Genomic DNA, 12,500 nt, shown 5'->3' on the forward strand with positions numbered 1-12,500 from the left:
TGTATAATTATATTAGGAATGGAAGAGAAGCATAACCCAGATAGAACCACAAGAATCAATGAGGAAAATGAAAAAATAAGCAGATTACTAGAATTAGTTCAGGAAACTAGCAGCAAGTGAACAATATAAAAAGGTATGGATAAAAAGGGAAATGAATAAAGAGAAAGACAGGAGGAAAAAATGAAAAGACAACAAGCTAAGAAAAATACGAGAACAGAACAGAGTCAGAAAAAAGAGAAATTCTATTGGAGAGTAGTGAATATGAAAGTAAGGAAATTCGAAATACTAGAGAAAAACAAAAGGGAAACAGAGAATACAACGGAAGTGGCAGAAAACTAAGAGTGTCTTACACAAACATAGATGGATTAATTACAGGATTGAATGAGCTGAATGATTATCTGAAGGAAAAAGAACCGGACATAATGGGAATTGTAGAGACAAAATTAAAAGGTCCACTACCACCCAACAATGTAGGACATGACGCATATAATTATTGGATTAGAAACAGAGAGACAAAGCAAGGGGTTGGAGTTATGTTCCTGACTAAGAAGGATATAAACGTGAAGAGTGTCACACATGGAAAGAATACAGTAGAGATGATTATGATCGAAGTGGAAGACAGAGATAAAAAGAACAGAAAGTTTGTGATAAATTATGTGCCTCCAAAAACAGCCTCGTGGGAAGAGAGTGAACATAAAAGTATGTTAGAGGACACAAAGATAACATTAAATAAGATAATGGAAGATGGAGGAAGAATAGTTATGATGGGCGACTTTAATTGCAAAGAAGTCTGCTAGGAAGAGATGACAGTAAAGGGTGGAGACGGCTCATGGGGAAATGTTCTACTCGAGATGATTATTGACCATACAATGACGCAGTGGATACAGGAGAACACTAGGTATAGAAATGAAGAACCATCGAGACTAGACCTAATAATCACATCTGAACCGAGAATAGTAGAAAAGTTTGAATATAAAACACCAATAAGTAAAAGTGACCATATACTGATTGAACTGGAACTAAATGAGGAAAAATACATGAAAAGAAATGAACAATATAGAAAAGGAAGAATGATGTATGAAAAAACAAACTTTGATAAAATAAAAGAATTCTTTCAAAAAGAAAACTGGGAAGGAATATACAAAGAAGAAACAACAGTGGAAGAGAAATGGAATATTTTGACAAGAATTTATAAAAAGGGAGTGGAAAAGTATGTACCAAGACAGAAACAAGAAAAAGAATATGTAAAGTGCTGGTACAACAAAAGTTGTAGGGAGTTAAAAGACAAAAGAGACAAAGCCTGGACCAAATGAAAAAAGACAAAAGACCTGAAAAATGAAAAATATATTCTTGTTATAGAAATGAATATGTACAAGCGTGCAGAGAGGAAAAGAGGAAATATGAAAAAGATGTCATAGAAAAATGTAAAGATCAACCAAAACTAATTTACAGATTTGTAAACACCAAACTGAAAAACAAACAAGATTTGGAGAAATTAAGACAAGGAGGAGTTGAATATACAGAGGAAATAGAAATGGCGGAAATTATGAACAAGCATTTTAAATCAGTGTTTACAAGGGAGAACATACAACCTGAAGAGATCGAATGGAAAGAGAAAGTCCCCCCCATGAAAGAAATAGAAATAACAAAGAATGAAATATTGAAACACTTGAGTAATCTTGATGTCAGAAAATCGCATGGACCAGATGAAATAGCAAACTGGATTTTGAAAGAATGCAGAAATGAACTGGCAGACAAAATACATAGCATAATAAACAGTTCCTTGAAAGAAGGAAAAGTCCCAGAAGATTGGAAAAAAGCAAATATAGTACCTATATATAAAGAGGGAAATAAAGAAGACCCTACCAACTATAGACCAGTCTCTCTAACAAGTACAATAGCAAAAATTTGTGAAAGAATTGTCAAAAGTAGATGGGTAAAATATTTAGAAAAAAAAAACAACGTGCTAAATCCAAGACAATTTGGATTCAGACAAGGACGATCATGCGTCACCAATTTAATATGTTTCTATTAAAGGCTAATAGATATAATACAAGATGTTAGAAAATCGCATGGACCAGATGAAATAGCAAACTGGATTTTGAAAGAATGCAGAAATGAACTGGCAGACAAAATACATAGCATAATAAATAGTTCCTTGAAAGAAGGAAAAGTTCCAGAAGATTGAAAAAAAGCAAATATAGTACCTATATATAAAGGAGGTAATAAAGAAGACCCTACCAACTATAGACCAGTCTCTCTAACAAGTACAATAGCAAAAATTTGTGAAAGAATTATCAAAAGTAAATGGGTAAAATATTTAGAAAAAAAAACAACATGCTAAATCCAAGGCAATTTGGATTCAGACAAGGACGATCATGCGTCACTAATTTAATGTTTCTATTCAAGGCTAATAGATATAATACAAGAAAGAGATGGATGGGCTGATTGTGTATTTCTAGACCTAAAAAAAGCTTTTGATAAAGTACCACATAAGAAGTTGCTTAAGAAATTAGAAACTGAAGGAGGAATACAGGGCAAACTGCTTAAATGGATGGAAAACTTTTTGCAAGAAAGAAAAATGAGAGTAGTGATAAGAGACAAACTCTCAAAATGGGATGAAGTAATAAGCGGTGTTCCACAAGGAACAGTTCTGGCCCCAATAATGTTTGCTATATACATTAATGATATGGATGACGGAATTGAAAGTTATTTGAGCTTCTTTGTAGATGATGCAAAACTGTTAAATAAAGTGAACACGGAAGAAGATTGTGAGTCACTACAGAGTGATCTAAATAAAGTATGGGAATGGAGTAGGAAGTGGGAGATGGAGCTCAACACTAAAAAGTGTAGTATAATGGAATTTGGAAAAAGCAAAAACAGAATAACAGGATCATATAAATTGGGAGAAGAAGGAATAAAAAAAGTAGAAAATGAGAAGGACCTGGGAGTCATTGTTATGAATAATATGTCACCTGAGAAACATATAAATAAGATTTTTGGAGAAACTTATAACTCAATAAGAAAAATCAAAGTGGCATTTACATACCCGGATGAAGAAATGGTGAAGATAATTCTAATCACTCTGATAAGACCAAGACTGGAATATGCAGCAACGATATGGTCACCAAGTACAAAAAAAATATATAAAAAAGAATTGAAAGAATACAAAGAGCAATTACAAAATTGACACCAACACTCTCAAAACTATCATATGAAGAGAGACTAGCAAAACTTGAGCTACAGACACTATAGCAAAGAAGAGAGAGAGGAGATCTGATAGCTATTTACAGAATCATGAAAGGCATAGAAATTATTGATAGAGAGAATCTGATAAAATGGGATGATAGAAATACAAGAGGACACGGAAGGAAAATCAAGAAAGACAGCTATAGAAGAGATCTGAAAAAGAACAGCTTTCCTCACAGAGTAATAGACAGTTGGAACAATTTAGATGAGAAAGTAGTGTGTGTAAAAACAATACATGAATTTAAAAATAGTTTAGATAAAATGAGATATGAAGACGGGACAGCACGAGCATAGCTCCCCTTCCCGTAAAATACAACTAGGTAAATACAATTAGGTAAATACACACACACACACACTGTCTATATACAGTATGTGCGAGACGACCAAGCAACTCACATCCGGGCTGATGGTATGTCTCGATGATTCCATCGCAGCACTTCCTAATGCTACAAGTCTCGTGGTCCGAGGACGGAAGTGGCCTGTGTTCATAACACGAGTACATCTCGTTGTTTTCGATGCAGCCTGAAACGTAAAGGGAAAGGAAATAACTAGGTCCGTTCCTGGAAACATAACGTGGGACGCGAAGAAAATAGAAAGCAAACGTGTAATTGCCCACCAGAGTGAGCACTAGATGGCGTCTTGTTATACCGGAAGTTCCATCTGTTTTAATGTTATTCATCTCTTTCCACTCATTACTGTTAGACATCAATCTTTGCACTGACACGTCAACTTTGACAGGCCATATTGTTATCCAACTAAAAAAAAAGACAAGAAGACCTTCCTACTAACACCTTTATGTTGGAAGAAGTGTCAGAATATCGTGAATGGAATATATCCTTAGGCCAGATACGGATATGTTGCTGTGAAGGAAGATTACATGTTGAACAATAAAAGACAAAACGATCCTCCAGGTTTGTCCGAAGATAGATTAAACATGGCGAAATTTGATGAAAATCAGCTAGAATCTCATAGACAATTCTAATAATGTTTCGACATACTGTATTTAATCTATCTTTAGACAAAAATGGGAAGAAATTTTTGTCTTTCACTGTATTTAGGGATCGACAGGAACAAAATTTCTCTCTTACAGCAACTACTGTAGCGGGTTCTTATGTATCCGTAGTAACAGAAACGTCTCCTACAGTTTGTCCCATACGAGTCGCTGGAGATGGAAATGGTTTCTTCATGGATGTAGTATTGGCCTTCATGGCTACAACCTGGAAAATAACAATATTCTAGGAAAAAAAATAATCTTAGACTGATCTTTTAACTCGCCCAATGATAATCTAATTTGAATGCTTAAGTTTACTGGAAAGCTGGTTTAAGTGAACAACTGCCACGCTAATATGAAATGTCACGTCCTTAGAGTGAATAGAATCCTGTGGTACGGGGAGATGTTATTTTGCAAAAGCCATCCTTTCGATACGGTACATGAATCTGGAAATACCAACATTTGTTCCATAACCCCCCTTGTTTTAAAGTTGTCACCCTCAAAATCAACAAAAAATGTGACGTTTGTGTGATTTTGCATAATAATCGATTTTTTATGCTTTCAAGTGAACTAATGAGTGCAACAGAGTATGCATGATTGTTTACAGGAACATCATAATATTTCTCTATTTGTAGGTTGAATCGATATGGCCAGCGTAGACACGAGATCTCATTCCAGGAAGACTCTGTGTGGTGTGGACTATATAGAAAGAGCAGAATTACCGTATGTGATGCTCCCAACTGGCAAATATGTCATACAAAATATGCTCTATTTGCTGTAACCAAAGTGGGCAGGCCAAGCTCAGCACTCCTATGATGCAGCAGCTCAGCTACTGGCAGAGCTGGTTCAGGAACACTGGCTATTCTGCAGTCTGTACACCATCCACACCAGACACACAAAGAAACACATCCTGAAGCTGTACCGTGAATTTGTCACTCTGATTCAGACATGGAAACAGCTACAAAGTGAGAGTTTTCAAGCGGGAGCATCAGGCTTCAATGAAACAGTTGATGGACGTGTTCTGCCAGGACTCTGAAATACGCAAGATAGAACTGAAACGTGGGTTGAAATAGGTTGAAATGGGATGGGTCTTCCTTGAGGATCAAAGAACCCAGAAGATAATGTACTGTGAAGACTTCGTGGACAGGAAATGGATGAAAATGATGGAGTATCGGAGCAGGGGTATACAGAGCCTTGAGAGAATGAGAGCTTAGTGTCAGTTGCATTCTTTGAGAATATCGAACAGTCTCATTCTGAAGATGCTGGCATGGACACACACAATACTTACTCTGATGTTGAAAGTCATATTTCTGCTGAAGAAGGTGAGGTGTCCAAATTGTTAAGAAGAGGTGGACGGCGACAGACACAGTCACTCAGCAGCATGATGAGTTACCACGCCGATACCAGCACATCCGTAAAAATGTACGAAAAACCTGACCAGAATTCTACGAAACTGTTGAATAACTGAAAAGCTGCAACCTCATGTCTGAGTGGCAAACAGGATCAGGTGCTTCTGAAAGGCGATGTACTGTGCAGGTGGTCTTCTTGGACTTCAACTAGTCGAGCAATACCTGTCTTTTACGATGTCACCTGAAACAACCTACAGCAAGATTATTCCAGTATTTCAGCAGCTGTACCATGAACTGGAGGAGGTAGATGTGGCCACATTGCTGCAGGTTTAGGAACCAGCCTTCAAATTTGTGTCCCAGGAAAGGTTCCATCATACAAAGTATAATGAGGACGTCTGTGATGCCATACTCAAAGTAGCAATCTCATTCCAACCCCAGGTGTTAAGCTCCCGAAGATGATCCTTCCCAAGATGGCAACGGGCTTTCGGAGGCGGAAGGGTGATATCTTTGCCTTTGGAGACTATGATGAGTCTGCACAGAATGCTGTCACTCAAATGAACTCAGAAAAGTTGGAGAAGGCACTAATTCACAACCTGAATGCAGAGCAAAGTGTTGGATTTGTTAACTTCAAGCTGTCATGAAGAGGTGCCAAGCAGCTTAGCAGTACATCTGCAGCACAGGTCAAAGCCAGGTCGACGGATCTCATCAACAGAAGGCAATCAGGGTCATTCAGGGCCTATGGCACTGTGGTCACGAAAGGAGGAACAATGCCAGAAATCATGCTGGTATGGAACACAAAGCAAGACGAACTGAAGAAACAAGGTCTGCAGGACAAAGAGATTGCCAATGTGGCAGTAGGTCGTCGAAAAAAAAATCAAGGACCTGGACAAGCTGGAAAGAATAGCAGGAGCATTCACCTCAGCTGTGGCAGTAGATGAGTATCTGGCAGACACTGACAACAACCAGTACACAAAGGTAGAACGTCTGTACCTGGAGGTTCTCTATTCTCGATACACGTCACTTTCTATGCCGAAATCAAGCGACCTATTTCGCCTCATGAAAGACCACAAGAAGCTTCCAATCAACACCTATGCAGTGAATCTGAAACTGTACCTGATGAACATTACCTTCAATGCAGGGGTGACTGTAAGAGATTGGTAGATAAAGGTAGATAAGTAATGTAGATAGAGGGGTAGGTGGCGAGAATTTTATCTTATGTTTAGGAAGTTTTGAAAACATAAGCCGCGAAGGAGTTGCATAATCTCCCTCACCGTCTAAAGTTTATAAACAACCGCTAGGAAACAGATTTTAATGCTGATTGACAATATGTTAACTAAGCCATTCCGCCTCGATGTCGAGATTGCTTGTGCATGTAGTATTGCTTATGACGTTGTAACAGTCTTTCTGATTGGAGAAGGGTGGAGGAGGAGAAAAAAAATTGGTATATTGGTACATGGGAGAAAAGTCACGCCCTTGGGGGAGGCACTTATTTGTAACCCTAAAGATCATTGGATGAATAAAGTAGTGACGTCGGAACAGAAGTGGCTTAGTGAGTGGATTGAGGATCCCAGGCGGGAGTCCCTTGGTATAAATTGATAAACCAAGTGTAATATTCGTAATGAAACGAAGAAGAAAATTTACGTTTAATTCACCCCCATTGAGAAAAATTACTTCCTTACTACAGAAAGATATGAGGAAAAATATACTTACATAATTGTAGGGAAGTTGAAAGTGAATGAAGAAATATAATACCATAGAAGGGAACAGTTAAGAGAATGAAACCAGTAATTACGGAGAGATGGGAAGGCTTTAATGAGGCCATGGACACAATCCTAGGTCACTGACTATCTGTTGACATTGCTGATGAAAAATAACACACTCTGAACACTCAAATTGGACACTATGGACACACATTATGATCTTGCTGTGCTTGATGTACATTATTATTTGTCTCTAGTAAATCTAATGTCAATAATAATGAGTGTCCTTTATTTCCTATATTTCAGGTGTCAAAAACGCTTTTTTTGGGAAGTGCAAACTTCAGGACATATGTACAGGGGGTTAGGCTTGATTAAACGGTTTATGACTGGTATTATATCGCTCATACTGACCATCTCCATATTCTAAGGGGGTTATATAAAAAGTTGGTACTAACATCACCCCCTACCTGTGGTTGTGCTGTGTCAATCTCTTGTGTAAATAATTTCCTGTCTGTATTTTTAAGGCACGCCTTACGTGAATATGATGTGCAATAATCTATATTGTATTTCATAATAATATTAATTTGTATTTCTTAAAATGTTAAGCAATGCGCAATACCCGTCTGTTGGGGACGCACTTATACGCACTGTCAGATGACGCCAAGCTCGGAAACGTAATAGAATTTGGCAGGAAAAATCACTCTAATTTCCCATTGGTTGGAGACCTACTACCGCTTTACTTATGTTGATCCATCACGAGAAACGTAAGGCGAAGCAGAGAGAGACCGGTAAGAGACACAGAGAGGCACAAAGAAGAGAGTCAATAAAGAATAGAAACAGATAGATATATAGAACTCCGCTAAACAAGTTCTTTGGATCACAGCTATTGCTCATTTCCATGCGAAGTCCCAAGCCTTGCGTGTTTTTCCGAATTGTTTCGGAAACCTCTAGACTACTGCTGGGCTACGTGTGACTCGACACTCTCTGTTATTTTCCCAATTATGAAACATACCAGAAGTTTCCCCAACCAGAATTTATTGTACATAAGCTTCACCTCAAACTACCCATTTGTTTCCGAAACCGTTGGTGTGACTTCAAGCAACCGATATCAGGACTAGTCTACATCATAATAAAGACTTCGTTTCACCCACCTGTTCTTCTATACTTGGTAATTAATATAACAATTCATTTCATGTCATATATATTGATATATTCTATAATTCTAAGCCCATTTTTGTTGTATGATTTATTTCTATTCGTGTAGTAGTACTTGATTCTAACAAAGAGTTTGATTATCTCGCCGTTGAATCTGCGCACGGCCTTATTATTATTTTTTTCGTGTCGTGGCCATCATGGCCCATACGTGGATCGCGACAATATATATATGTGTGTGTGTGTGTGTGTGTGTGTGTGTGTGTGTGTGTGTGTGTGTGTGTGTGTGTGTGTGTGTGTGTGTGTGTGTGTGTGTGTGTGTGTGTGTGTGTGTGTGTGTGTGTGTGTGTGTGTGTGTGTGTGTGTGTGTGTGTGTGTGTGTGTGTGTGTGTGTGTGTGTGTGTGTGTTTACCAAGTTGTATTTTACGGGAAGGGGAGCTATGCTCATGGTGTACCGTCTTCATATCTCGTTTTATCTAGACTGTTTTTAAATTTGTGTATCATTTTTGCACATACCACATTCTCATCTAACTTGTTCCAAACGTCTATTACCCTGTAGGGAAAGCTGTTCTTTTTCAGGTCTCTTCTATAACTGTCTTTATTGATTTTCTTTCCGTGCCCTCTTGTATCTCTACCATCCCATTTTATTAGATCCTCTCTATCAATAGTTTCTATGCCTTTAATGATTCTGTAAATAGTTATCAAGTCTCCTCTCTCTCTTCTTTCCTCTAATGTCTGTAGCTCAAGTTTTGCTAGTCTCTCTTCATATGATAGTTCTTGAGTGTTGGTGCCAATATCGTAATTGCTCTTTGTATTCTTTCAATTTTTTTTATACATTTTTTTTTTTTTTTGTACTTGGTGACCACGTCGTCGCTGCATACTCCAATCTTGGTCTTATCAAAGTGATTAGTATACCATTTCTTCGTCCAGGTATGTAGATGCCACTTTTATTGTTCTTATTAATTTATAAGTCTCTCCAAAAATCTTGTTTATATGTTTCTCAGGGGACATATTCATAATAATGACTCCCAGGTCCTTCTCTTTTTCTACTTTCATAATTTCTTCCTCTCCCAAGTTGTATGATCCTGTTATTCTGTTTTTGCTTTTTCCAAATTCCATTATACTACACTTCTTAATGTTGAATTCCATCTCCCACTTCCTACTCCAGTCCCATACTTTATTGAGATCACTCTGCAGCGACTCACAATCTACGCTGTTCACTTTTTTCAACAATTTTGCATCATCTGCAAAGAAGCTCATATAATTTTCAATTCCTTTATCCATATCATTAATATATATAGCAAACATTATTGGGTCCAGAACTGTTCCTTGTGGAACTCCATTTATCACTTCATCCCAATTAGTGTTTGTCTCTTATCACCATTTTCATTTTTCTTTCATGCAACAAATCTTCCATCCACTTCAGCAGTTTGCCCTGTATTCCTCCTGCAGTTTCCAATTTTCATAGCAACTTCTTATGTGGCACCTTATCAAAAGCTTTTTTCAGGTCTAGAAATGCAAAATCAGCCCATCCATCTCTTTCTTGTATTATGCCTTGAATAGAAACACATTAAGTTTGTGACGCATGATCGTTCTTGTCTAAATCCAAATTGCCTTGGATTTAGTACGTTTTTTTCCAAATGCCTTACCCATCTAATTTTGACCATTTTTTTCACAAATTTTAGCTATTGTACTTGTAAGAGAGACTGGTCTATAGTTAGTAGGGTCTTCCTTGTTTCCCTCTTTATATCTTGGTACAATATTTGCTCTTTTCCAATCTTCTGGAACTTTTCCTTTTTTCAATGAACTACTTATTAGACTATGTGTTTTGTTTGTTAGTTCATTCCTGCATTCTCCCAAAATCCAGTTTGCCATTTCATCTGGTCCATGCGATTTTCTGACATCGAGGTTACTCAAGAGATTCATTATTTCATTCCTTGTTACTTCTATCTCTTTCATAGGGGGGACTTTCTCCTCCCACTCGATATCTTTAAGTTGTATGTTCTCCCTCGTAAACGCCGATTTCAAATGCTTGTTCATAATTTCTGCCTTTCTATTTCCTCTGTGTATTCAACTCCTCCTTGTCGTAGTTTCTCTAATTCTTGTTTGTTTTTCAGTTTGTTGTTTACAAATCTGTAGAATAATTTTGGTTGATCTTTACATTTTTCTATGACATCTTTTTCGTATTTTCTATTTTCTTCTCTGCACACTTGTACATATAACTAGAATATATTTTCCATTTTTCAGGTCTTTTGTCTTTTTTCCTTTTTATCCAAGCTTTATCTCTTTTGTCTTTTAACTCCCTACATCTTTTGTTGTACTAACACTTTACACTTTTTTTTTTTTTTTTTCTTGGAACATACTTTTCCACTCCTTGTTTATGAATTTTTGTCAAAATATTCCATTTCTCTTCTACTGTTGTTTCCTCCTTGTTTCTTATCCTTTCTCAGTCTGCTTTTTTAAAAAAAAATCATACTTTATAAATTTTTGTTTTTCCATACATCAATCTTCCCTTTCTATATTAGTTTTTTCTGTGTATTTTTCTTCATTTAGTTCCAGTTCAACCAGTATGTGGTCACTTTTACTTATTGGTGTCTTATATTCAATCTTGTCCATTATTTCGGGTTCCGATGTGATTATTAGGTCCAGCCTTGATGGTTCTTCCTCATTTCTATACTTAGTATTCTCTTGTATCAATTGCGTCATTGTATGTTCTATAATCATATCAAGTAGTACATTTCCCCATAGGTCTTCTCCACCCTTCACTATCATCTCTTCCCAGCAGATTTATTTACAATTAAAGTCATCCGTTATAACTGTTCTTCCTCCATCTTCCATTATCTTATTTAGTGTTATCCTTGTGTCTTCTAACATATCTTTATATTCTCTCTCTTCCCATGAAGCCGTTTTAGGAGGCACATGATTTACTACAAACTTCCTGCTTTTCTTGTTTCTGTCCTCCACTTTCAACATATTCATCTCTACTCTATTCCTTCTATATGCGACATTCCTCACATTTATATCCTTCTTAGTAAGGAACATAACTCCACCCTCTTATTTTACTTCTCTGTTTCTAATCCAATAATTATATGCACCATGTCCTACACTGTTGGGTAGTAGTGGACCTTTCAATTTTGCCTCTACAATTCCCAATATGTCCGGTTCTTTTTCCTCCAGGTAATCATTTAGTTCGTTCAAGCCTGTTATTAAGGGAAAGCCTGTTATTTGGGAAAGACACTTTTAATTTTCTGCTACTTCCATCGTGTTTTCTGTTTCTCTTCCGTTTTTCTCTGCTATGAACCATTTCCTCATTTTCATATTCACTGCTCTCCAATAAAATTTCTCTTTGACTCTGTTCTTTTCTCGTTTTTTTTCTTTTGGTTCTAGTCTTTTTGTTTTCTCGTCCTCTCTTTCCTCTTTATTCATTTCTCTTTTTATCCATACCTGTTTATATTGATCACTTTCTGCTAGTTTCCCTGTTTTTGCTAAGATATTCTCTGCTGTCGTTTGTGACCTGAATTTAACCTTAATTGGTCTGGTTTTATCTGTATTGTATTTCCCTATTCTACATATTTCTTCAATTTCTTTCCCTGTTTTTGTTCATCCTCTTGTACTACTTCTAATATCTTGTTTACCTTTTCCTTCTCCTCTTTTACTCTTGTAGTCCTATTTGGATTATACTTCTCTTCCATCCCAAATATAATTATACTTTTTTTTTGTCCGCTAAGGTTCTTACTATATTCTCCTTCTCTCTCATCACTTCACTTTGATAACTGTGTCCTTAGTTTGTTCTTTCATCTGTTGTGTCACTATATCTTTAATACAATTTTGTTGTTCTCTTGGATTTTTCCTAACCCTGTACTTTTTTTGCTATGGACTCTTTATTTTCTTTATCATTATTCTTTAATTCCTCATTCTCATTCTCATCTTTTACCTCTTTTAACTGTCTTCTTAATTCTTCTATTTCTTTTGTTACGTTTTGGTTCTCCATCTTTAGTTCTTCCAATTTATCAACTCTTTCCGTAATTCTTGTAAGGTGGCTGAACCTAACCTCCCAAT

At 36.7% G+C, this 12,500-nt stretch overlaps 1 protein-coding gene across 1 annotated transcript in view; it reads right to left on the reverse strand.

Annotated features, from left to right (window-relative positions):
• Positions 1-12,500, reverse strand: part of LOC143040516 (uncharacterized) — an 84,795-nt gene that overhangs the window by 41,260 nt on the left and 31,035 nt on the right. Inside the window, exons 7-8 of the mRNA XM_076211610.1 lie at positions 4,338-4,466; positions 3,646-3,771 (exon numbers count right to left, since the gene is read on the reverse strand). Coding sequence (XP_076067725.1) covers positions 3,646-3,771; positions 4,338-4,466 — 255 coding nt within the window. The remainder of the gene's footprint in view (positions 1-3,645; positions 3,772-4,337; positions 4,467-12,500) is intronic.

Source organism: Oratosquilla oratoria, chromosome 28 (assembly GCF_046742065.1).
Source record: "Oratosquilla oratoria isolate Oo_2021 chromosome 28, ASM4674206v1, whole genome shotgun sequence".
Lineage (NCBI taxonomy): Eukaryota > Metazoa > Arthropoda > Malacostraca > Stomatopoda > Squillidae > Oratosquilla > Oratosquilla oratoria.